This window comes from Sceloporus occidentalis, unplaced genomic scaffold (assembly GCF_023333645.1).
Source record: "Sceloporus occidentalis isolate IW3139 unplaced genomic scaffold, rSceOcc1.0.p SCAF_3, whole genome shotgun sequence".
Taxonomy (NCBI): Eukaryota; Metazoa; Chordata; class Lepidosauria; order Squamata; family Phrynosomatidae; genus Sceloporus; species Sceloporus occidentalis.
The window spans coordinates 141,164,049-141,188,616 of NW_028316983.1; the positions used below are offsets into that span (position 1 = coordinate 141,164,049).

General features: G+C 38.8%; 1 protein-coding gene across 2 annotated transcripts in view; it reads left to right on the forward strand.

The window, feature by feature from the left end:
* The window catches only part of TRIO (trio Rho guanine nucleotide exchange factor), a 289,861-nt gene that overhangs the window by 246,983 nt on the left and 18,310 nt on the right, over positions 1-24,568 (forward strand). For both annotated transcript variants that reach the window (XM_089516462.1, XM_089516461.1), the window contains exons 37-47: positions 5,160-5,255; positions 6,083-6,231; positions 8,515-8,581; positions 12,955-13,058; positions 16,436-16,505; positions 18,982-19,071; positions 19,691-19,783; positions 20,630-20,680; positions 21,756-21,833; positions 22,663-22,854; positions 24,284-24,461. In XM_089516462.1, coding sequence (XP_089372588.1) covers positions 5,160-5,255; positions 6,083-6,231; positions 8,515-8,581; positions 12,955-13,058; positions 16,436-16,505; positions 18,982-19,071; positions 19,691-19,783; positions 20,630-20,680; positions 21,756-21,833; positions 22,663-22,854; positions 24,284-24,461 — 1,168 coding nt within the window. The remainder of the gene's footprint in view (positions 1-5,159; positions 5,256-6,082; positions 6,232-8,514; positions 8,582-12,954; positions 13,059-16,435; positions 16,506-18,981; positions 19,072-19,690; positions 19,784-20,629; positions 20,681-21,755; positions 21,834-22,662; positions 22,855-24,283; positions 24,462-24,568) is intronic.

Below are 24,568 nucleotides of genomic sequence, written 5' to 3' on the forward strand. Positions count from 1 at the left end.
ACATATTCATAATGCATGCATCTTCAAAAGAAATTCATATGTCACTGTAATACATATCTATTTTTCACTTGTGTGTCTTGTGTTCTTAGCTCCTTGGGCTCCTTAGGCAGCTTCAATGTAACAGGTATTAAAAATATAACAGCAGCAAAAATACAATAAAAAGCAAGAATATCAATCAACAATAAAACAGTAAGCCAGAGCCATAGAATCCTAATAATTGTTAAAGAGGAAAATCTTCTGAAGGATATGGAAAGATGACCAGTTGTGTCTTTCTGGACTTCAGGAATATCATCATACATATCTGTTCTCTCTCATGTTTCTGTCATAAATCTCTGTGACATGCTAAAGTCATTTCCGTCCTTTTTTTTAAAGGTTATTCACCAATTCTCCTTCATTTATCTCAAATTAGATGACTTCACATGTGCAGAGTTTCTTCTTTGAGGAGATGTGACTAGGCTATTCATATGTTGAGTTTTATATACTGTATATTTTCGACTGTAAGTCAACCTTATGTTTAAGTTGAGGGCAGGTTTGGGGACCAAAATTAAGGATTTTGCCATGACCCATGGATAAGTCATGGGCAAAACTTGGAGGCTCCTTCATTGTGTGTATGTGTGAACACAGCAAGAGGGACTCTAATTGAGGCTTTTTGCTTCAGCATTTCAACTTTGGTTTCACCCTTGACTCCCCAAACAGGGGCAGGAGAAGAACTCTGTTTGTTTGTTTAACAGCAGTCAATCACCTGAGACTCTTTCTGCTTGACTCAAGAGGAAAAAGGAACTCTCTCCCAACCACAAGGGGAAATCTGAAAGAGCTGCTATCACATTACCATACTGACTCATAAATAAGTCAACCTGGGATTTTGAGGTCAATTTTTGGGCATACATTTTTAGGCTTATAAATAGGTATATACGATATATTGAAATAAATACAGGTAGAAGCATATACAAAGACATAGGTAAAGACATGCGCCTGATTTTTAAAATGCAGTTAAACTATGATTAAAATTAACCATGTAAGCAAATAAATAAAAAAGTTGGTAAAACAGGATACTATTAAATGCCCTTACAGTCATTTCTTGAAATTCTGTTGGAATAGGGGAAAATCACTTGCCAATTAGAGGACATCAAGGAAGGTAAGCCTAATTTACCTTGGGAGAGAGTTGCAAAGCCTAGAAACAGCCATGAAGAAAGCCGTCTCCATGCTCCCATAGAGAAGTGATGGGACTAAGAGAAAGGTCCTCCTTGAAGCTCTTCAGGTTTGAGCAGACTCATATAGGAAGATGCCATCTTTCAGATAGCCAAGTCTCAAGCTATTTAGGGCATACATAGCACTTAGAATTCTATTTGGAAACAGATTAGTTAATCAGATTCTAGTTTTCTAAAAATTAGAGGATTTAATTCTCTCCCCGCCCTGTCTCTGCCGTTTCTGCCTATTTGTCTATCTGCTGTCTCTCAGTCTCTCCATCACAAGGCCTCACACTCCTGTATTCCTTTAGCTCTGCAATAAATATTTATTTGCAAATAAAAGAAATTCTCACTTCAAAAAAAAGATCTTGCTTCTAATAGTATGCATTTACTGTTCTGCCTAACATATTTAGTGGTGTGGGACTTGGGGGCAAATTTTTAATGTGAGCCTCTGACTACGTAGTACATTTCTTGGCAACAAGCCATCTTTCTCAGTGAAGCAGATGTTTTCAGCAGCTTTGGTTTCTTTCCTCAGCACTCTTGTGGTTCTCTCCTGAGGATCTTAATCATTGTTAAGGTAACCACATCCTGGATAGCAGTGGGGATTTCCTGCTTCTCTGTGAAATTGATTCCCACAGTGGATAGAACAGCAGTAGAACCTGCCATGAAATATTCCAACAGATGAACAAAAATCTTCTCCCTGCCCCCCACCCCACCTCTTGAGGCACTGCTTAGAATTTTTCCTGTCTTTATTTTAATTTGCTTATTTTGCAAATAAAACATTTTGGGCTAGCTCCAGATATGTTACAGGAGCTCCAGTGCACAGACAGAGGGCTATCTACTCCAGAGCCTTCCTTTTCTTTTCATTGAGTTGGAGAATGCTCTGTGCATACTGTCCTGCAAGACTCTTGGTGTACAGCATACCTACAAATTTTCAACAGGTTTGTGATCATCCTGGTTTTTGTTGAGATATTAACTTAGATTCATACCAAAGGTTAAGCACCTGAAATCCTTTACCAGCCTTTGGGAAGATGTTACTTCTCTCTGTTATCTCTGTGCACAGGAAGTTTTGGAACAACTGTGAACTTGATGCACTTCCTTCCTCTTTCCTTTCTGTGTATTATTTTGTGCAGGAATGGGGAATATGTGGCCCACCAGGTCTTGCCCAGCATCTGCTCATATTGTCTCTCACCTTTGCTATGCTGGCTAGGAATGGGGGAAGTTGCAGTCCAAGAACATCTGGACAGTCTCATTTCTAGTTGTTATAATATCTTTGTTTCAAAAATGGCTGTTGTGATCTAGGAGCTCATTCTACACGCAGTTAAAGAAATATTTGTGAGCCAAAGGTCTGCTCCCAGTCCAGCAATGCTCAGAGGTGCAATGAGGGAAGCAGTATCTGAAAAAACCTTCAGTCCTTGTATTGTGAATTTATGACAGACAGTCTTCTGTAGCAAAAGGTTGTCCAGCCATACTGATCTTCTCGTGAAGTGCATAGCAGCAAATCAGCAGTTGATTATGTTTTCAAAAAGTAAAATCTTCATTATCATGAGCCAGTGATGGGGCCTGTGAACTGCCTGTGTGCTTAGAACAATCTCCAAATCCTCTGCAATTTTCCAGTCAAATTAATAGTCAAATTCATGTAAGAAAGATTTCTTGAAGATTTTATTTTAAAAATGCTGCCATTGCCTATGTCTTAAGCAGACAGGAACTGGCCCCGAGTCTCAGGCAGCTCATTTCATGGACTACATGTGTGTGTGTGTCCTACTTGCAGGATACTGTTACATAGACTTTTTAAAAATATATTTTCCAGGTGATAATAATTTTTCCACTTTATGATGTTGCACTGGTGTTCCTGTGGGAATCACTTCTTTTTTGCTGTACAGCAGTGGTGGAGAAAGAGCAGCTCATATCCTCAAGGCCATTTTTGAAGCTCCCAGGACATTGCAGCACCCAAAAAATATTTTTGCAGCTACATTTGCCTCCTAGTTCCTTCCCAGGAAATATGTAGCAGTTTTGGCATACCCACACCTAGGCTGTTTTAGGCACAGGGAAATCTAAAGCCTCTCTTGGGCCTAAAGCAGCCCTGAAGGGCTAAAATGTAATGACGTTACTCTCATACCCCTACCCTCCCAACCACCAAAAACAATGTTGTAACAGTTTTCTTTTTAAAAATCTAGGGGTCTGGCAGAGGTACTTGACTCTCCAAGATCCACTGAGGAGGGTAGTGAAGCCTCCCAACTCTGGAGAGTTGCTTACGCCTGCTATACAGCATAGCTGCTACTTTTCTTTTAAAACAAGATTTCCTCAGTGCATATTGGAAGTCAAAATCTCTGAGAGAGTTATAGTGCTGCTGTATAGGCAAGCTTTTGTAAACAGCACTGGCTTATCTAGTTAAAAGGTTTTTATGGGAAAGGGAGGGACCTTGATTCTGCCTGACTTTACCACTCTTCATAGACCTATTCAGTTGGCATCCCTGTCCCTAGCTGTGAGCTTTAATAGATCATGTTAATTTGTGTGTCACTAAATAACCACTTGATTGTCACAATTGGAACACACTTGCACAGTCTCCGTAGTTCTTCTATTTGGTAACATCATTGCATACTTCATAAGTTGTGTTTAAACTGTAGCTTCTGAATTTTCTGCCTTTTTCATTAAAACTGCTAAGACAGGTATTATATTACTGCATAACTAATTGTGTTCTTTTTTTCTTTGTTTCTCTTTTTTAAAAACCTCCTTCTTTAGCATTATGTTGATTTATGTTCGGTTTCTGCTTTGGCTCAGTTTCCCTACCTCTCCATTTAGATTTTCTTGTGTGTTCTTCGCGCTTCCCCCATTCCCAGTGTTCCGTCCCAATGAAGCCAATTACAGCACACTAAAATCTGCATATTATCATTTAAATTATGGGGGAGCAATCTTCTGCTTCCCATATATAAGGTTGAACAGAGTTCCACATTCTGAAACATCATACCTGTTGGTTTAATATGTCCGTCCAGTGGTGAAAAACAACTTAGCCTGTGTTTTGCATGATGTATATCTGTGCTGTCCTTGTAATATGAAGTGAGGTTCATATTATTGTGCCTTGTTTAGCTTCCAGTTATTTGACAATATATGTAATCTGCAAACAGACTTGTCTGTTTGCTAATTACGGAAAGCCAAATTCAGTGGCCGCACCCCCTCCCAAAATCCTTTGCTGTGAACTCCTTTTATCCTCAGTTGCAGCCATAAATTGGCCTCTTGTAGCTTTTGAAGCCAGAGATCTGCTAGACTCTGCACTTACCTATGGGGAAAATGGATGGCACAAGGAATGGTGAGCAAAACAACCCTGCTCCCTTTTAGAATTATCAATTGGCTGTTAGTTTAGTAATATTAGCCTGTCCCCTGGTTTACTTTTTGTGGTTCTTTTCCTTGTTGCATCATAATTGTTTGTGGACTTGGGAGGGGTGGAGAAAAGATCCTTAGATAATTCTGTGCATCAGGTATGGACATTGTGTGGTTATTTTTGTGGGCTAAATAGCAGTAGCAAGATGAAGGTGGGCCAAGAATATTTTCCAGTCACCCAATTGCTTATGGAGATGATGTTCCAGTATTACCACAAGCTGTGTCTTCCTTATCCAAGACACTTGGGACTAGACATGATCTGCGTTTTAGATTTTTTTCAGATTTTGGAATATCTGTATTTGCAAATACCTGAAGTTTTGGATTTTTGGAGTATTTCAGGTTTTGGAATTTCAGATAAGGGATACTCAACCTCTAACGTATGAAACAGAGGCAACCAGCTTGACATGTTTCAGTACGAGAATTTATTTAACATTTTTTATTGTGCTCCTATTAGATGAAGGGATGTTTGACTAGAACTGGAAGGAAAGGTGTTTCATTCATGAGATACTTGCAAACAAAATTTTGTCTCATGTGTATAAACTCAACTTGATGTTATGGATGTCTCTCCCTACCCTCTTTCATCCCATTGTGCAGACATCTTCTCGGTTGTTGGTGCGTCCTACTAGCTCAGAAACTCCCAGCGCAGCAGAACTTGTCAGTGCAATAGAAGAACTTGTGAAGAGCAAAATGGTGAGCGAGGAGGGGAGGTTGTTTTACTTTGTTGCTTGTTTCCCTTAGAAAGTTCCAAGCACTATCCACATTATCCTGTTCAAGCATATCGACTAGAAGAACAGGATTGCTATTCTGGTCCAGACCAAAAAAATCCTGGATTGTTTTTCCAATCCATGGCCAGCTGGGAAATTTGAAAATATAATGGAAGGGAAACAGGCCTTCTTGGTTACCGATTATTTGATATTCAGTTGCCTGATCAAGTGAGACCAATAGATATATTTTTCAAGACTTTATGTACTCTCTCTCTTTCTCATGTCATCTAAGCTACTAACCATCACCACTTGCAATCAAATAGGAGAGTTATGTGCCATATGAAAAAAAATCCTCTTCTGTCTAGATTTCATCTTTGATGCCTGCCATCTCCCTTGACAGGATCTCAGTAGTGCAGCTCCAGCCTCTGCCTGGAACCTTAGAATTAGGCACAATTAATCTTTGCCTCAGTGACCCAGAGGAGCATGATAGGTGCAATAAGAGAGGCACAGAAACACCTCTGATCTGGATAAATTTCTGCACACAATATGAGACAACCTACAGCAGGACAATTTTCACAGTGGCAGACTAGCTGGGAAGAGGAGAATTGTGGTATCCACAAAATGGATGAAATCGTGACGATCCAGAAAGTTTGAGAGCTATAAATGGCCAGTGTGTTCTTAAAATAGACAAAATGTTAATATGTCTTTTAATGGTTGTTAAATGGATTACTCTAGAGATGTTATCCTGATCCTTTTAACCTTGTAAAAAGCATTTTAACAGGAGTAAACCGTGCTTATCCCATTTACTCACAGGCTCTGGAGGATCGTCCAAGTTCACTGATGGTAGACCAGGGTGATAGCAGCAGCCCATCATTCAATCCTTCAGACAACTCACTTCTCTCCTCCTCCTCACCTATTGATGAGATGGAAGAACGAAAGTCCAGCTCTTTAAAAAGACGACAGTAAGACTGGCCTGCTAATTTCTGCTTCCTCTCATTTGCTTGAGAAATGCATCTGTCATTTATTTTTTGTGTTGTTGTAAAATCTATATTCTAATATAAATTTGTTTACTCTTTTGGGGGAGCATGTTAAAACATAATTACTTTCACTTTTCAAGAATTGTTCCAGGAAACCCATTAAATTTCACCTATGAGACACTTTAACCTTTGGTCTTATGGAGTCATTGAGTAGAAAAGGGTCTTGTGGGTGGTCTAGTCTGACCTCCTGCTCAATGCAGGATCTTCAGCTAAAGTATACCCATCATGTAACTGTCCAGCGTCTTTTTGAAGATGTTGAGAGAAAGGGATTACATCACCTAATGCTTTTAAACCATAGTGAAGCAGTGTATTTAAAACACAAATACTCTACCTAATCATCTGGACTGATCTGGTGTAGACTCCAATCACACTTTATTTATTTATTTATCTATTTATGTATTTTGGAGGATTGCTTCTGGAACCCCCATGGATCCAGAGGTATTCTTGAGGGGAAAATAAACTGGAGGCCAGCTTATCACTTTGCAGCACTGTGCGGCCTCCCAGGTCCCAGTACACTTTTAAATTTAAAAATGTAAAAAAAAAAATCAGAAAAATTAGATAGTTGCCATATGATAATATTACTGGCCCTGAGAACCAAATTCAGGATTCAGCTTAATCACTAAAAGTAATAGCCAAACAGTAAAAGTGCAACAGCAATCAAAATATGTCAAACATTTTTTAAAAAACGAAAGAGAAAGAGAGCGATTTAAAACATAAAATTATCTGTTAAATATTCCTAAAAGGGAATTATTTTATCAGCTTCCAAAAGGACATGAAGAAGGAAGTGAGATGGACCTCCTCTTTAGGGTATGGAGCCATATGAACATAATACACTGTGAAGACCAAGAAAGCCTGTAACAATACAGCCATAGGGTACTACAGTCCTCCCTCTGTTCTTGCGGTCTTCAGATCCGTGTCCCTCACTTATGCGCGAGGGACGAACGGAGGGAGAATGAATGGGGCACGCACCCGCAGCACACAGCTGTGCACACCCACACCTTTATTCAAGCGAGTGGGGCTTGAATATAGGTGAAACTCTGTTTTCACGAGGAGGTCCGGAACAGATCCCCCATGAAAATAGAAGGGTGACTGTATATATACAATAGATTTAACTTACACAATGTGTATATCAGTGAGAAATACATAGAAACCTATTTTTAAAAATAATAAAATTATTTATACATTTAGGAATTTCCTGAAATTTAGTCTTCTGTTTCACTGTAATTTGTTTTATTTAATAGTCTTAAGGAGTTATAATTCTAAAGGACAGGTTTCCATGTATGTATGCAGACCTTCCCTCTATGTCAGACACTTTTGTCTTCATCAGAAAGAATGTACCCCAAAAAGATTACTAGATGAAAGCAGTACTGTTTTAAGAAAGCACATGCAATTTAACAGCATGATTAAAAACTCTTTTGTTCTGTTTGCCCACTGAGAAACAGAGAAACTCTTCAAATAAGTGCAGATGCAGAGTAATCAAAATGAAGTGTTTTTGGCATGACCAAATGTCACACAATCAAATTTCTCTTTTAGGTCAACTACAATGAGCCCCTGTTAACAGCTCTTTAATATAGAATCCCATTGTCAATTTTAGCTGATTTATATTCCACCTTTCTCCCAATATGATATTCAAATCGGCTAACAAACTAGATTAAAACAAAATACAGCTAAAATCAATCAATAGTAAAAAGCAATTAAAAATGATTAAATAAATTAGCCTAAGGACGTTGATTATTGAGATAATGCATGAGCACAAAAAAACAGAAGAGGTAGTATCATCTGTCCTTGAAGATGCATTATAGAGTATTTCCAAAACTCTGGGATACAAGTTGACTGAAATAGAAAGGTGTGGTTTGGCTTCTTTCTGGCAAAGTCAAGCGATTAGCAGTCTGGTGTTTTTTTGAGTAATTCTTTTACATAACTGGTATTAGACAACGCTTGAATATTGGTGCTAGTTTGTGAAATTTAGGGAAGTGTTAAATAACTGATTGTTTAATAACTCATTGTGGTAGTCTTCCATATTTTTCCTTTCTTATTAGAACACAGTACTATACAACCAGAGAGTTCTCCCATTCCACTTATAAACAAATATAATTTTAACTCACCTCACTAATTACAATTGGATTTTGAGGGCACCACATTAAGAAAGATTTGTTTATATTGTTAAACTCCTCCGTTAATGTTTTTCACATATCATCACTTTTGCAGCTATGTCCTACAGGAATTAGTGGAGACAGAAAGAGATTATGTGAGAGACCTTGGCTACGTAGTAGAGGTATGTTTCATTCTTTTAAAATTTTAGTCATTTCCTTACTTGCATATCAGACATACAAACCTTAGAAGTACAGTGGATCCTTTTTATACGCTGGGGTTTGGTTCCAAGATCCCCCGTGTATAACAAAATCCGTGTATGCTCAAGTCCCATTAAGTATAATGACATAGCAAAATGGTGTCCCTAATAAAAAATGGAACATCAAGGTAAATTTATACTTTTTTGGAACATTTTCAAACCGTGTATGCTTAAATCCGTGTATAAAAAATCTGTGTATAAGAAGGGCTGACTGTATAAAGAAACACACTACTTTCTTCCAACCAGTCCTCTTCCCCCATGAGCCCGGTCATCAGTTCTTTAACCAGTTTCAAAAAGGAATTGAAGACTATATTATTCAGGGAAGCATTCCCTGGCATTGTGTGATTGTTATCTGACTGTTTTTTTGATATTTGCTTGATATACGGTAGGATATTCAATGTTTTTAATTTGTTGCTTGTTTGTTTTATCTAATGCTATCTTGTATTCTTATCTATTGATTTAAATGTATTTTGTTATTATCCTGTAGAATGTACGCCATTGGCAGGTTTTATGGATATTTTTATAAAGTTTAATAATAATAATAATAATAACAACAACAACGACAACGACAGACAATACAAGCAGCATTTTGGGAAATCTACCTTCCCCTATATCCAGTTTTATTCCCTACTAAAGTTGACCTATTCAGATCAATGAAACTTGCAGATACTATGACAAATAAGACACTGGGGGGTGGGGGAGGCAGGATATTTAATAAATAAATAAACAAACAGGTAAATAAAGTAGTATAAGCTTTTTCTGTTTTCTGTTATATTGGTCCTTTTTTTAATTAAAAATAAATTTGATAATTTGCACTTAAATTTGTACTTGGCAAATAACCATTTCTGATGCTCTACTGCTTAGCAATATTTCCATGTACCATCTCTTTGAAAAAGAATTTTTCCTAGCTGCCAGTTCACCTATTTATAGGAAACTGGACATGTACATTGTAAAACTTGGCAATTATTAACTTTGCTTGACCCCTTTGTAAATGTTCAAGATTTGGTTAGGAATATATTTGCAGTGGAGGACTCAGCTGAACCCTTGTGGAGGAAAAAGCTGACAGCATTTCTCTTTGAGAACAGACAGCAGAAATACCTATTTATAAACATCCCTGTCCTTAGATTGTAAAAAAACACCCTCTGAACAAACAGTGCAATAAAGTTGATAGTTTTAAAGTAAATTCAACAGGTGTAGCATCCTCCCATCCATCTGAAGCAGATTTTGGGGAAGGTGTTTGTCAGTTTTGGCAACAGGATCTGCTAGTGGGGTGCAACATGTTTTCTTTACCTTTGTCACTTTTGAGCTGAGTGTAAGCATTGTTAAAGAGCAGTAGTAACGGATCTCAGGATTTTACTGGACTATGATGGGTTTACTATTAGAAAATGCATTTCATCCCCATTTGTTAATTTATGCACTATAATCGAACAGAGCATTGCACTAATCCAAGTTGTTTCACATATAAAAGATGTCTGTGGTCTCTTCATTGTACAGTATGCCCTTGTCTTACACGGGGTCTCCGTTCCGCCCCCCCCCCCCCCGTGTAAGACAAATTCTGCGTATGCTTGAGCCCCATTGAAAGTAATGGGGCCCAGGCACGGTGGCACACATGCGCCATGGGCACACGCACCATTTCCTGCTTGTCACGTGGCTTTCGGCGTAAGCAGAAAGCCGCGTATACAGCACCCACGTATGATGGAGGCGCACTGTACTGATCTGTGTGATATCTACTTCAGACTTTGGAATTCTATGTGGAATTTCACTATTAGAGAGCTGCTGCTGCTGCTGCTGCTGTTGTGTTCCTTCAGGTCATTTCTGACTTATGACAACCTTAAGGTGAACCTGTCATGAGGTTTTCTTGGCAAGGTTTGTCCAGAGAGGCTTTGCCATTGTCTTCCTCTGAGCTAAGAGAAGTTGACATGCCCAAGGGCATCCCGTGGGTTTACCTTTTCAAGCAGCAATATTTGTGTTTTAAAGCATGCAGACAAGTTGTAAATTGGTGCCATGAACTATATTAAAATAATTTTTATTATGCTTGTGGTCATAAATATCTACAGACACATCCTTTCACAATGAAACTTATTATGCAATTTGACAGTTACCTTCAATTACAGAAAATAATATTTTCCCATATCACAAACCACCCCCAGTAACACAGAACCCATGCTTCTTAAATCTTCTGTGAACATATTATTGGGTTTCTTGTAGTCTCTTTCCACTGCTTTCCTGCAGTGCAGACTTGGCCCTTGGGTTGATGAGCAAGCCAGTCAAGGAGCAGTGTAGCACAACTGATACCATTACTTTAGAGTTTCAATACATGGCCATTGCAGACTTTGAAATGTTAACAAAAATGGTTAATGTGTTGGTGGAGGCTGTTACTTTAAAACATCCTTGTGCCCCTCTCACCTGTTATTTTTTAATGGAACTCTTCCCCCAATTGCACCCTCCAAGGCAATGCTAGTCAAAGTGGTGGTCCCTAAGGCCTAGCCTTTCAGTCTCTGGCAAGTTTCCAAGAAAGATACAAACAGTTTTTGCAAATGGACATTAATGTGTTGTTTCTTGCCTTGGTACATGGGGATGGGTAATAACTATCCCCTTCCCACATCAGGTAGCTTTAGCTGCCCTGCTAGAAGTCATGAGGACAACTTAGGCATGTTTTATGGGAGAAGCCAGGCCTCTATTAAGCTGAGTTGATATCTTCTTGCAAAATCAGAAGTGACTCTCAGAACTTTATCTCATTGGCCCTGGAACGGGCCTGTAGCATTCCAAATGCCTGTAGCATTCCAAAACGGAATGTTCTGGCGATGGGAAGTGGCAGGGAATGCATTTTACTGCATAGCGAGAACACTGCCGCCGCCACCAAACATCCGTTGATGTTCTGGATGTCTTCCCCAGGGGGCGATTTCCAGGAACGCTTCTCAAGTGTTCCCAAAAATCGCCCCCTCTGGGATGCATCTGGAATGGGATGGGGACATTCAGCGGTGGCAGCAGCATTCTCACTGTGCAGTAAAATGTGTTCCCTGCCACCTCCCGTCTCCAGAACATTCCATTTTGGAACGCTACAGGCCCGTTCCAGAGCCAATGCAATAAAGTTCTCAGTCATTTCCTCTTTGGGAAAAGGTTTTCTCTTGGACCTAAAACCTACTAGCCCCTCTTGACCATGGTGGAATTGACCGCTACAGCCCTTAAAGAATGTAAGGGGATTTTTTTCAGGAAAAAAAATGAAAATTGAAAGTATGAATGGAGGTGTGTATATTTTGCTGGTGACATGTTACAACAATGCTGTCCTTTTGGGAGATTTTAAATTTTAATACTGGTGAAAATTGCACCCATTTTTGCAAGTAAACAATTATCATTATAGAAAAAAAAACATGAAGCATTAGCACTAAAATTCAATCACAAAAAGGACATCATTGTGATCCAAAAATATAATGCATTACAGGGACATTATTACTTAGAACAAAGTCTGAGAGATTATAGGGAAAGTATTTTTATATTGTCATTTCAACTGCACTGTAACAAAATGTTCTTGTTTGCAGTCAGTCTTTTATTTATTTTTTTATCTATTAAATACAGGCATCCAGTATGGCATGGATAAGCAAATTGTAGACTATGGGCCCCTAGTGAAAAACTGGCTAATCTCTTTGTTTTCTTTTTCAACCTTTAGTTTAAATAATATACCCATCTAATGCCCCCTGGTTGCTAAGATTCTTGCAAAGCATGCTGGAGAAGATAGAATTTGATCTCTTCCAACATAGCTTACTCTTATTTTCTAGAGAAGTGCATACTCAGAACCACCTAACACCAAGGCTGGGTGGCCTCTCAGGGTCTCGGAGCCATTTTTGCCCTCCCTCAGAAGTTGGCAGGTCATAGGCTCTCCTCCATCCTCCCAATGCTGGAGGGGAAAACCTTTACAGTATATCTCAAATGGCAGACAGCAGCTCCAGACATCTCTGGGATGCCATTTCAACGTAATCTCCCCCTCCTCCCACAGGCCAGCTTTAGGCCAGCAAGAAGAAAAATTAGGAAGAAGTGACCAGATGGACAGAGGAGAGGGGGAGTTGTGAGAGTGCTTGGGAGCCTTGGGGCCTCTGTGGGTCTCAGGTCACACTTTGGTTATCCCTGCTTAACAACAGATAATTGTGTCATCTGTCTTAGCTTCTGTTATACCAAATACATCAGTAGGCCATGGGGGGTGTGGAAAATAAAGATTGAGCTCCTCAGTGTGTGGTGTCAGAAGTATTTTTAAAAGACAGATAGCAGGACCTATTTTCATTTTTATTGCTAATGTATTTCAGGGTTACATGGCTCTCATGAAAGAAGATGGTGTTCCCGATGATATGAAAGGGAAAGACAAAATTGTGTTTGGCAACATTCATCAAATATATGACTGGCACAGAGAGTATGTATGTTTTTATTTTTAACTTGTTTTCTTTTTATATTTAATATTCCTTACCTACTGAAGAAGTGGGAGAAATCACTCCACGCTCTATAAAATATGCTTGAAATGTTAATCAATTGGTAGTATAAAGATTTTAAAGGTGAATGATTAACTTTTGCTGTATTTCGACAACAAAACCAGCAAGTAGGGTAGAAATCCATAGACTGAGAAACTGGTGGGTTTTCAGAAGAAAATTGAAAGAAGGAAAGAATGATACTCATAATTTCTCTCTCTCTCTCTTATTTATTTCCATTTCTTCTGTTTTTTGAAAAAAAAGTTCCTTGCAGCTCTAGCATCAATGTCAACAAGGGGAAAGGAGAGCCAAATCATACAACCACACAAAAATATATTAAAAATTCCTTGATTCAGCAGTAGAAAAGGTGTGGGGATGCCTGTTCCTCAGTTGCCCCAGAGACCTTAAAGGGCTTTTGTGATTTCACTGGGAAAGGGGTAACAGCGAGCGACTTCCCTGACTTTTCCTCTGAACTTTGAGGCTCTCCTCCACCACTAGTCTATGCACTACTGCCCCTTTTCCTCTTCCTTGTCTCTTATTCCCTCATTTGCCCTATTTTAACCTTAATGGTTGTATATTTTTAGCTGCATGTGACTTTATTTGTATTTTTATCTTGAGTTCAAAGTCATCTTGAATTCCAGTCTTGAGGAAAAGATGTGGCACAAATAAAGTGGATGGTTGATTACTTAGGCCTATTACAGACAGCCAAAATAAAGCTGCTTCGAGTCACAGTGGAGGTATGGTGTTTCAATGATGTATGCGTCCTAAGAGTCCAGAAGTCGCACCAAAGCCATGCTCCAGACTGGAGTGTAGCTTTGGTGTGGCTTCTGGACTTTTAGGACGCATGCATCATTGAAACACCATACCTCCACTGTGACTCGAAGCAGCTTTATTTTGGCTGTCTGTATCAGGCCTTAGTTATATCCCACTTTCCCCCCAGCTCTGGGACTCAAGCCAGTGGGGGGGGGGGGGGGTATAATAGATAATAACTAAAAAAATCACATAATTGAAACCATTAAAAAATTAAAGTATAAGTAAACTATGAGTTAAAACATTTTAGACATATATTAATGACTTTTACTTTGGGTTATAGACTGATAACTGTGGCCATTTTTCTTTTTACTCCCCAGCCCCAGCATAGAGTCCAGCCTTTGCTATCTGCCTCCCTAGAGCCATGCTACTTTGTACTTCCAAATAGTTTCTTCTGGAGACAAAGGCAACCCTAGAGAGCATCAGGCTGTATATGTGCTATAGCTTATACAGTTGCCCCTTCATTTGCACTGACTTCAGACCTGCAACCCTTGCTTACTTGCGAGGAGCAAATGGAGGGGCTTATTCCCATGAGGCTTGAATATCTGCGAGTTTCCATTTTCGCGCTGGAGGGGGGGGGGGGGGGGGTCCGAAACAGATCCTCTGCAAAAACAGAGGGCTGGCTGTACTCCAGTGTCACACTCTAATAGTTTGGGTTTGCTTTTGGAACATTTTCCGAAAAGGTTGGCACCACTGCTTTAATTAACTAGTGGATGATATTGGAAATGGATACAAATGCCTTCTGGCTTTTATCACATGAGTAGTTTGCTAGTCAATTCCTGATAGATGCAGCACATCATGCATACAGCTGCAAGCCGATCTTTCTCAATGTCAGGCTGGTTTCACTGAAGCCTGCTTCTGATTCTCAATTCCTGATGTGTATCCCATGCAGCTTTGTCTAGATCAGTGGTCCCCAAAGTGTGCTCTTTAAGGGATGTTTGACTTCAGCTCCCAGAATCCCAGGCTATTGGCCAACATGGCTGAGGCTTCTGGGAGCTGAAGTCCAAAATCTCTTAAAGGGCACAGTTTGGGGACCACTGGTCTAGATCATGGGTGAAAAAGTGCAGCCCTAAGGTGCACATGGCCCTCATAGGTGGCCTTTGTGGTCTCAGATTCCCAGAGACCATCTTTTTATGAGGGAAAAGATAGAATGTTTTTCCAGCAATGATTCACCTTTTAGATATGTTGCAGGCCTTCTGGACTGTTTAATGTTGTAAAAAAGAATTAAAACTAGAAGTGAATTTTGAGTACCTTGTGGTTTGTTTTATTTAAACGTTTGACAATCCCTGAAGTCTACAAAGAGTCCCAGTGACAGAAAAACTGGCCCTAAACCCCACAAAGGTGTCCTGTAAGTCTAGAAAATCCTCTCATTTTTGAGGATATTTTATGTTTAACGATGGACACATCATGTGGTTAGTTGCTTTGTTTTTTCTGGTTACCGGGAAGCCTCGTATTTAATCTCAGTTTATATCTGAAAATGTTACTTTAGCTGAAAGCTTCATGTCCCTCCATTTGTCAGTTGGAAAAGTTTGATCAGAATGACACCTGGCTCTTGCCCTGAATGTCCGAGAGCCTTATATTTGGAAAGTCTACAAATAAGAATAACTGTCTGGTGGTCTGTTCACAGAATCCAAGGCATTTCAGAAGGGATTCAGCCATCTTTGTAGAATCTTTGGCTGGAAGAACTACATTCCAATTACCATTAGGGCCCCAAATGGCCATCTGTCTCTTCCTCCCTTCTTTAACATCTTTATGGATGAGTGGTGGTTACTTCTTAATAGACAGTCTTTGGCTTTAATCCAGTTTCTTAACTTTCAGTGTCTTGTAACATGATTCATTTAAGTTGGAATTTCCCTTTTCCTAGTTGTGCTGCTTGGGGATAACACTTCAGTTTGCATTTTTCCAGATTTGGAAATAATGAGTGAGAATCTCTGGACATGTAACGCTATATGCCATTTTCAGTACTGATTATTTACTTCTGAAATGGGGAGGGTATGGCATACATACTGTTTGTTCAGTGCTTCAGAGCAGTCCCATGTTCATGTCTTAATCTTCAAAGGAGTGCCAGAGAAGATTTCTTCTGCAGATACAAATGCTGTTGCTCCTTAATTTTCATATCTAGAAAAAAAGTTTTTCCATATGTTCCTTTTATAAGGTCAGGACCGTCCAGCTCACACAGAAACCAAGTGGTTGATGGAGGCAACAGTATTTAAAAAGGAAACTACTGAAGCAGTTTGCAAAGTGAAAAGATGTGCCCCAGGATTTTTTATAGTATTATGGGAAGTAAAAAGTGATACACAACTCTGGGCCTTAGGGATCACAGAATGAGTTCAGCCAATCCTGTCCAGGTGTTCACCCATCTGTCCTCTACAAATATTTTTGCAACTGGTTTTGTACAAATGATCTCCTCCCACAGAACAAATGCAACCAGACTGTTGTGAATGTGTCGTCTGTTGACACAGTGAAGCCAGAAAAAAAAAATTGATTTTTTTGTGTTTTTGTTTTTGTTCTGCAGTTTCTTTTTAGGAGAACTGGAGAAGTGCCTTGAGGATCCAGAAAAATTGGGATCACTTTTTGTTAAACATGTAAGTGTGAACATCTTCTCCAATGTGTGCAAAAAAAGCTATTTTGATCATGGAGCTGGATATTTCGCAGCATTCATACAATCCTTGCAAACATTTACCCAAATGCTTCCCATAATTGAAATACTGTATTTCGGTTTTCAAAATATGTTTATTGTATAAATGCACTTCTCTACACTTGCTTGCTTTCATGAATCTAGGGTCAGACTGGCAAGGAATAGTAGCCAAGAGAGAGAGGCAGAAGACATAATATAATTAAAACCTATTCTCTTCATCGTTGACAACCATGGCATTGTTTATGCACCTTTTGGAGCCAGAAGCAATCTGCTAGGAGCAATGAAAGCAGTAGGAACTCTTTAACAGCTAAATATGTCGCAACATAGCTTAGTATAATGTAGCAGTTTCTGAGTAATCTACAAGCAGGGGTTGTGGGTGGATGAAGAAATGAGAAATCAGAAATGGCCATGAGACTTGATTACATTTATTACATTCAGAATCCTGTGAATCAGAGCTTTTGTTTGAAAAAGAATTAAAGGTTCTATTTCTCTCATATTTACTGAGAGAAACTTCAAAATGGGTCAAAATTATGAACTGCCTTTTTTGACATGTCCATCCAATAAGACTAACAAAAATATACCAATACGATGCAGTAAAAAATAACACTATTAATAAAGCTGTCGAGTACACAAACACAGTTATTTAAAAAATAAATCAGTATAAATTTAGTTCCAAACAGTTCCACAATCCAGCAAATCAACTAAATGCCATTTTAAAAAGATTTTAAGTCTTTTTGAATACCAAGAACAATTACACATCTCTTGAAAGGAAGTCCAGGGAGTCGTTGGCCATTACTGAAAAGACCTTGGAAAAGGTGTTTGGGTTTTTTTTGATACAACATTCAGAATCTCTCAGACAGAATAGTCACTGGGAGTTTTAGATTCTGGGAATTCTGGTCCAAAAAAGGAATGTTTCTAAGGTCAGTTACTGAAACATTTATGCATCCGTTAGTTTGATCCTAAAGGTGCGTTAAAAAATACATTATAAAAAAATTCTGCCTTTAGATGGCAGAAAACTTTACTTCAATCAACATGCCTGTCTTTCTCCCTCTTTGCTGTCAGCCAACGCTGATCCAGCTATCCTTTTGTCTATTAGAAAGCAATGAGATTTTGTGAGCACTAAACAAGGCAAGCGACTTTTACCCTTACAAAATGGTCTAAATTGTACCCATACAATTTGTCTGAATGGTATAGCCTATTCTGATTGTGATAGAGTTTCACAGGCTAAGTCACAAACATAGAATAGCTCCTGTGAACTCTAGAGTTCCTACCTTTGTTGCTTATTTTCCCTGCTATCAAGTGGAATTACTATGCAATTTGGTGGCTTTTAACATTTGAACACCATTTCTAACTTATTCTTGTAATTCGTTAAAGTATATTTTGACCTCTTCCTAAATCAGATTGCTTCTGGTCTTAATCTGTATGGGGTTGCCAAAACATGGAGATATACCCACCCTGTCTTCAGTTGACTGATCTTGCATTCCTACAGTAGTTGTATTTTTTTTTTTTTTTATCAAGGACCACTTTTCTCAGTGTGTCTTCCCCAGCTTGTTCAGTCAGCCACCAGGACAAGTACAGTTTGCTATACTTGTTCAGCTATTTAGTAAATTGTTTCCCTTAGCTATCCGGGAAGCTACCAGATTTATTCAGTACCACACCATGAGAAAGAAATGGAACAGTTGTGGCTCATAGCTGATCTACATATTGCCTGTCCGCAATACAAAGCATTAAACTGGTCAGAATGCTTGAAAGTTGGATGCTTGCTTCCTACAGGGAGGAAAAGCTGGAGGGGCTTGAAGTCACATTTACAAATAAGGAGGCTGGGTCTTCTTCTTTCCTCCTCCTCCTTACTCTTTTTAACTCAATGTGGTGAATCTTCCCTATCAGGGAAGCAGAAGGCGTGGTGTACATCTGGAGACGGCAACAGTGTGTCCATGGGCTCCTCCTTTGCTTCAAGTGGGACTTCAAAATATCTCAGCATTTCTTGACTATAGACGAGAAACTTCACACACATGGATATACATGCGCAGGCTTGCCATCCACAGTTTGAGATGTCAAGCCCTGGTTTTATGAATGGGCACATGCACATACAGCAGTGTGAACAGAGTGTGCACCCATACAGAGTGTGCACCCATTGAGAAGAACAGGACTTAAGTTCCCACATTTTTTACTATCCACAGGGGGATCCAAAATAGATCCCCTGCAGATAGTAAGGGCGCACGGTATATGGTTTTATACACACACCCTATATGGTGAGGGGAGATATATATATATATATATATATATATATATATATATATATAGTTCAGATTAGCTCTTACAAGTACTGTAGTCTCTAATGATTTGTCCATGTTTCAGTCTATCTCAGCTTTCTTTATATTTATATTCAATACAGTCTTCTTCTTGGTTTCCCCCTCTTCCAGGAGAGAAGATTGCACATGTACATAGTTTACTGCCAAAACAAACCAAAGTCTGAGCATATTGTCTCAGAATACATTGATACATTTTTTGAGGTAAGTGCCAAAGTAGTGGGGAAGGTTGGGAGACATGTAGTCTTTCCAAGTTTGCTTGTTCTTTGCTGTCTCTGATATATTTACCCCACTTGGGATCTGAGGATAAGAGTGAAGTTAATATGTTGTTACCAAACAAATGATTCCTCTCCCCAGCTCTGCACTCTGTACCAAACTCTGATTAATAGATGAATTACTTGAAGCATAAAATCACTTTTTTTGTCATTTCAAAATATATATTACTTGTGAGATGTTGGAAAGCCAGATGACATTGATTCGTCTAAGTGAATTTTGCAGTGTTGTCATAGTAACCTGGATTCAGGCCTCCAGCTGCTTTTACACACTGGACTAAAAAAGTTCAAATAAGGGTGGGGGAGGAATAATACTAACAAGCAATAAAGAGATATTTATTCTGCTCTACTAAGAAAACCCTGTGAAATTCATGGGGTCACCCATGGCATCTTGAAGGTGTGAACACATGCACACGCACACATTGGTTAGGTAAAACTCTACTCATAGTGCTGATTCTGTCCACTTGAACATATAGGCAAATAGGGGAATTTGGACCCAGAATGGGCTAGATATTTCCTCTGCTGTAAACTTTATTTTATTTTTATACTAGGACTTGAAGCAGCGTTTGGGTCATAGACTTCAGCTTACAGATTTGCTGATAAAGCCAGTGCAAAGAATTATGAAATATCAATTGTTATTAAAGGTAAGGCATTTGGGATGCTATCAGTTGCAACGTGTATCATTTGGAGCACTTGAAAACAACAACAACCATGTATTATATCAATATATTTTTTCATTGCTTACCTCTTAGCCTCAGCATCTACTGTTTTTAAATCCTTAGCGAGATAAATAATCAAATCTCTGCCCACAGCATTAGACTCTAGAAAAAGAAAGCACATGGTGGGAGTAGTTGTCTGAGACTATTGTAAATAACTTGGGTTAAGTCTGATCTGAAAATGTTAATATTGCCTTCTAAGGTCTAAAACACACTGCAGAAATAATCCAGTTTGAGACTGCTTTAACTGCCCTGGCTTAGTGTAAGGGAATCCTGGGATTTATAGTTCATTGTGGCACCAGAGCTCTCTTGACAGAGAAGGGTAAATGTCCCTCAAAAACAACAGTTCCCAGAATTCCCTAGCATTGAGTCGGTGCAGTTAAAATGCTCTCAAAATGGATTAGTTCTGCAGTGTGTTTGGGACCTAAGTGCACCTTTTCTGAGAAAATTGAGACAATCTGATCTTGGGAGGGAATATGTGGATACACCTACATCATCCAAAAAGGGATAGTTTAAATAAAATCAGTAAAACAAATTAAAAAAACAGTCAAGATACAGACAGTATTTCATCTGTTTAGAATCTCTTCAAATAAACTGGATTCTAGAAATCCTACTGTGAAAAGATAACTGTGCATTTTATTTTCATCAGGTACTTCTGAAAAACAAGAATTTCCCATTTAGGTGTGGAGTACCTTTGGTTTGTTTTTTTTTTTTTTCTCTTTATCATAAATAGAATATCAACCTCAATTTATACTTCTCTCCTTTTCTTTGTAGGACTTCCTCAAATACTCCAAAAAAGCTAATCTTGACACAACCGAATTAGAGGTATTTGGAAATACTTCTTTTTAAAAATATTTTTACCAGCATTAAGGTAACTGTTGTAGCTGTAATAGGACTCTTCACTCTTTTAGTATAACTACAGAATTAATGCTCTGCTCTTCCCTTATAGTAATTCTTAAATACATATGATGCTAGGTTGTTGTTTTTCATTACCCAGTTTTCTGCATTGGAAAGTGATGTTTATCCAAACTCCTTCAGGTACTGCTCCTGAAGGGGCAGGCAGTATAGTAAATACCTCTAGAGACTCTACAAACCCAGGACCGCTTCATGTATTTTCACCATATTATGTGTCATTGACCCTCAGACTCTTGATCAAAGCAACCTCTTGGATATTATTACTTGATGAGGCATTACACAAGGCAATACTGTTCAGGGCTAAAGTAATTTATTTCATTTGCAAAGGTATCCTGGAATCTTAATTCACTTCTGTCTGCTCTATGGTTCATCTCACCCACATGCCATGTGCATCTTTGATACAACTTCTTTTCTGGAAATATATCTGAGACAATCAGGAATAGTGAGTTGTATTGATTTCTGAATTGTCCTCACAAATTTTTTCAGGTGCCATTCCAGCCTATCCATCTGGAACAATGGTGTGGCCTTTACTGAGGAGGGTGAAGGCTTTTTGTTTGTCTTGACCTCATTTGATTCATCCTGAAGAGTTAGTTCATCAAGCATAGTGTCTTTCTCATCATTGTGTCTTGTGTTGCCTTTTCTAATTTTTTCTTGGGTCTAGTCATCCAAGATAAATTTTCTAAGGACTCTGTAGAGGCAGTATAGTAGAGCTGCAAAGTTTGTGTTCTACCTCTTCCTAGTACTTCTTTTGTTTTTATTTTCCAAGGTTTATTCATTCTGGAATTAATGGTTAACACAGGATGTTTCCTGTTTTGAAAGAATTCAGAAAAGAATCTTCAGAAGAAGGCATGGTCCTACTAGCAGCTTCCAACCTGTCTTTATTAAATAGTCTGCTACTAACATGAGAGTTATATATCCTATCTTGTGGAGTGACATCTTTGAGTACAGCAAGCTGTTCTAATATTCTTCTCCTTTGATTCAACAGAGGGCTGTAGAAGTAATGTGCATAGTCCCCAAACGATGCAATGACATGATGAATGTTGGTCGTTTACAAGGATTTGATGTAAGTTCTTCCTTGTGTTCTTCTTCATTTTTTGTGAACTACCGGTTTTGTTCAAAATTGTATCCTTTCAAATCACACAAACATCTTTTTTTTTAAACATCCTTGACTTGTCTCAGTTTCAGAATTCTTATAGAAGTCTAAAATGCTTGCCTCTTTTTTACAGGTTGAAGGCATCCTGTAAAGAACTCACCTTTAGGCTAAATTGACCTTAGTCATATGCTAAATTCCAAATCAATGAATAATGAATGTAAACAAAGAGCTCTGCTTCTAAAATTCAGTCTGCAAATTCAGGATCAGGTTACTTACTGACTTGATGCCAAAAGGGCTTTAGAAACCTTCATGCATGTATCAATAAACTGATTTTTCATGCTATTAGGAGACAGCAAATTGTGTCCTAATTATTACAGTTCCTGGTGAAGATAGTATGTTCTTCATCTCTTTTTGATTAGCTGATACCGTTCTGTTGGTTATTGAAAATGTGAACCTTTGTATTGTATAAGCTGACATGTTGTCAATTTGTCTAGTGCTGATTTGTTAGAATGTGAAATTGGTGATTACATATATTATTCTCCATTTTCCTCAAAACTATAGTGCTTCAGGAATAAAATAATAATAGTAACTAGTAGCAGTAGTATGAGTAGTAGTAATAATAATAAAAAAGAAGGATGTAAAAATGTTGATCTACAAAGACCATCATAACTTTGTAAAACAAAACAAAACAAATCCTAAAATGTCAGTATTTTGTTACCCATGCTTTTCTTTAGCATGATAATTACTTGTGCCACCTAATGGGCTAGAAGACTTAACTCATTCTGGTTTGTGTTTTAAGGGTAAAATTGTTGCCCAGGGAAAGCTGCTGCTGCAAGACACATTTATCGTTACAGACCAGGATACAGGACTCTTGCCACGTTTGAAAGAAAGGCGGGTCTTCCTGTTCGAGCAAATTGTCATATTTAGTGAACCACTAGATAAAAAGAAAGGCTTCTCAACACCAGGATTCTTATTTAAAAATAGTATAAAGGTAAGTATATGGCTTTTTTAAAAAAAAAATACAGTTAAGTGAAAGGTTTTAACTCCATTTTCATGCTAATGTGTAGTGCAGATTTCTCCAATGTGACACCTTTCAAATGTTTTGGGCTACAGCACCCATCGTTCCTGACCATTGACTATAATGATTGACCCTGTTAGGAGCTGTAGTCCAACATAATAATAATAATAATAATAATAATAATAATAATAATAATTTGTTTTATTTATATACCGCTATTCCAAAGATCATAGTGGTGAACAGCAAGTAAGCTAATTTGCCCCCAACAGTCTGGGTACTCATTTTAGCGACCTCGGAAGGATGCAAGCCTGAGTCAAGCTTGGGCCCTTTTGCTGGTCTTGAACTCGCAACCTTGTGGTTTTGAGTGAATGGCTGCAGTACAGGCATTTAACCACTAGGCATTTAATATCTAGAGGACCACATTGGGGAAGATTAGTTAAGTCCAAGAGTTCTTTTAAAGGGGATTTGGAAATATCTTTGTACAACTATGAACTGTGCATGCCAAGATGCCTGGAGGCATAAAAGAGAATCTACTACCACAAGCCCCCGTACAGTGTGTTGAACACATGGAAGAGAGCCGAAATATATGAAACCAACTACTCTGGGACTCAACAGACCGGCCATTAAGGCCGGCCTGGGGGCAGAGTCAGGGTGTGGTGCCTGCTTGCTGAGGAGATCCAAGCCGAGAAGGCAAGGGCTGGGCTCAGTCCTCCCCTTCCCGGCTTGTTTCTCCTCAGCCAGCGGGGAGTGCACACACTCCCCGCGAGCTGAGGAGATCCTAGCCACTGAGGAAGGGAGGAGGGGAAGGGAGGCAAGGGACTATTGTCCCCAATTGTGGTGCATGTGTGCATATGCGCCGTCATTGGGGACAATCTGGATTATCCGACATATTCGGTTATCCGACTATAAACCGGCCCATTTATGTCGGATAATCAAAACTCTACTGTACATATGAAACATAAATGAGTGTTGTGTTTAAACTTGGGTCCCATCTCCAAGATATCACATTATGTACATACAAGCAAATAAGGGTATTCTGAAATCCCAAAAAATCCAAAATCCAAAACACCTGGTCCCAAGCATTTCAGAAAAAGGAGACTCAACCTGTATCTTTTTAAAAGAGATAGCATAAGTTTGGCCTCTGGACTGGAAATATTATTCATAAATTTCCAGTTAGGGCATGACTACCCTGGTAGGCTGTGCTGAAGCCAAAATGGAGCCATCATTTTTGCTGCACCCCTTAATCCATTGAGAAATGCTGAGGATCACAAAGGTCTCCAGTCATTGTTCCTCCTGATTTGGACTATGTGGGTTTACTAAATGACATTATGCTTCTAATTTAAAATAATCACACAGGGAAAAACATGCTCTTAATTCTTTGCTCCATTCTTTTCTAATGAAGGTGAGTTGCCTTTGTTTGGAGGAAAATGTAGACAACGATCCATGTAAATTTGCACTAACGTCAAGAGCAGGTGATGCAATGGAGACTTTTATTTTGCATTCCACCAGTCCAGGAGTCCGTCAAATGTGGATCCATGAAATCAACCAAATCTTGGAAAACCAGCGTAATTTTCTAAATGGTAAGGTAAACTGCGTTTCTCCTATTCAAGTGCCAGTATTTGGTTAAATTCCCCAATAGATTTCCTTAGTTGTCGAAACTGTTGTACAAATTGTCCCTGCACAGATG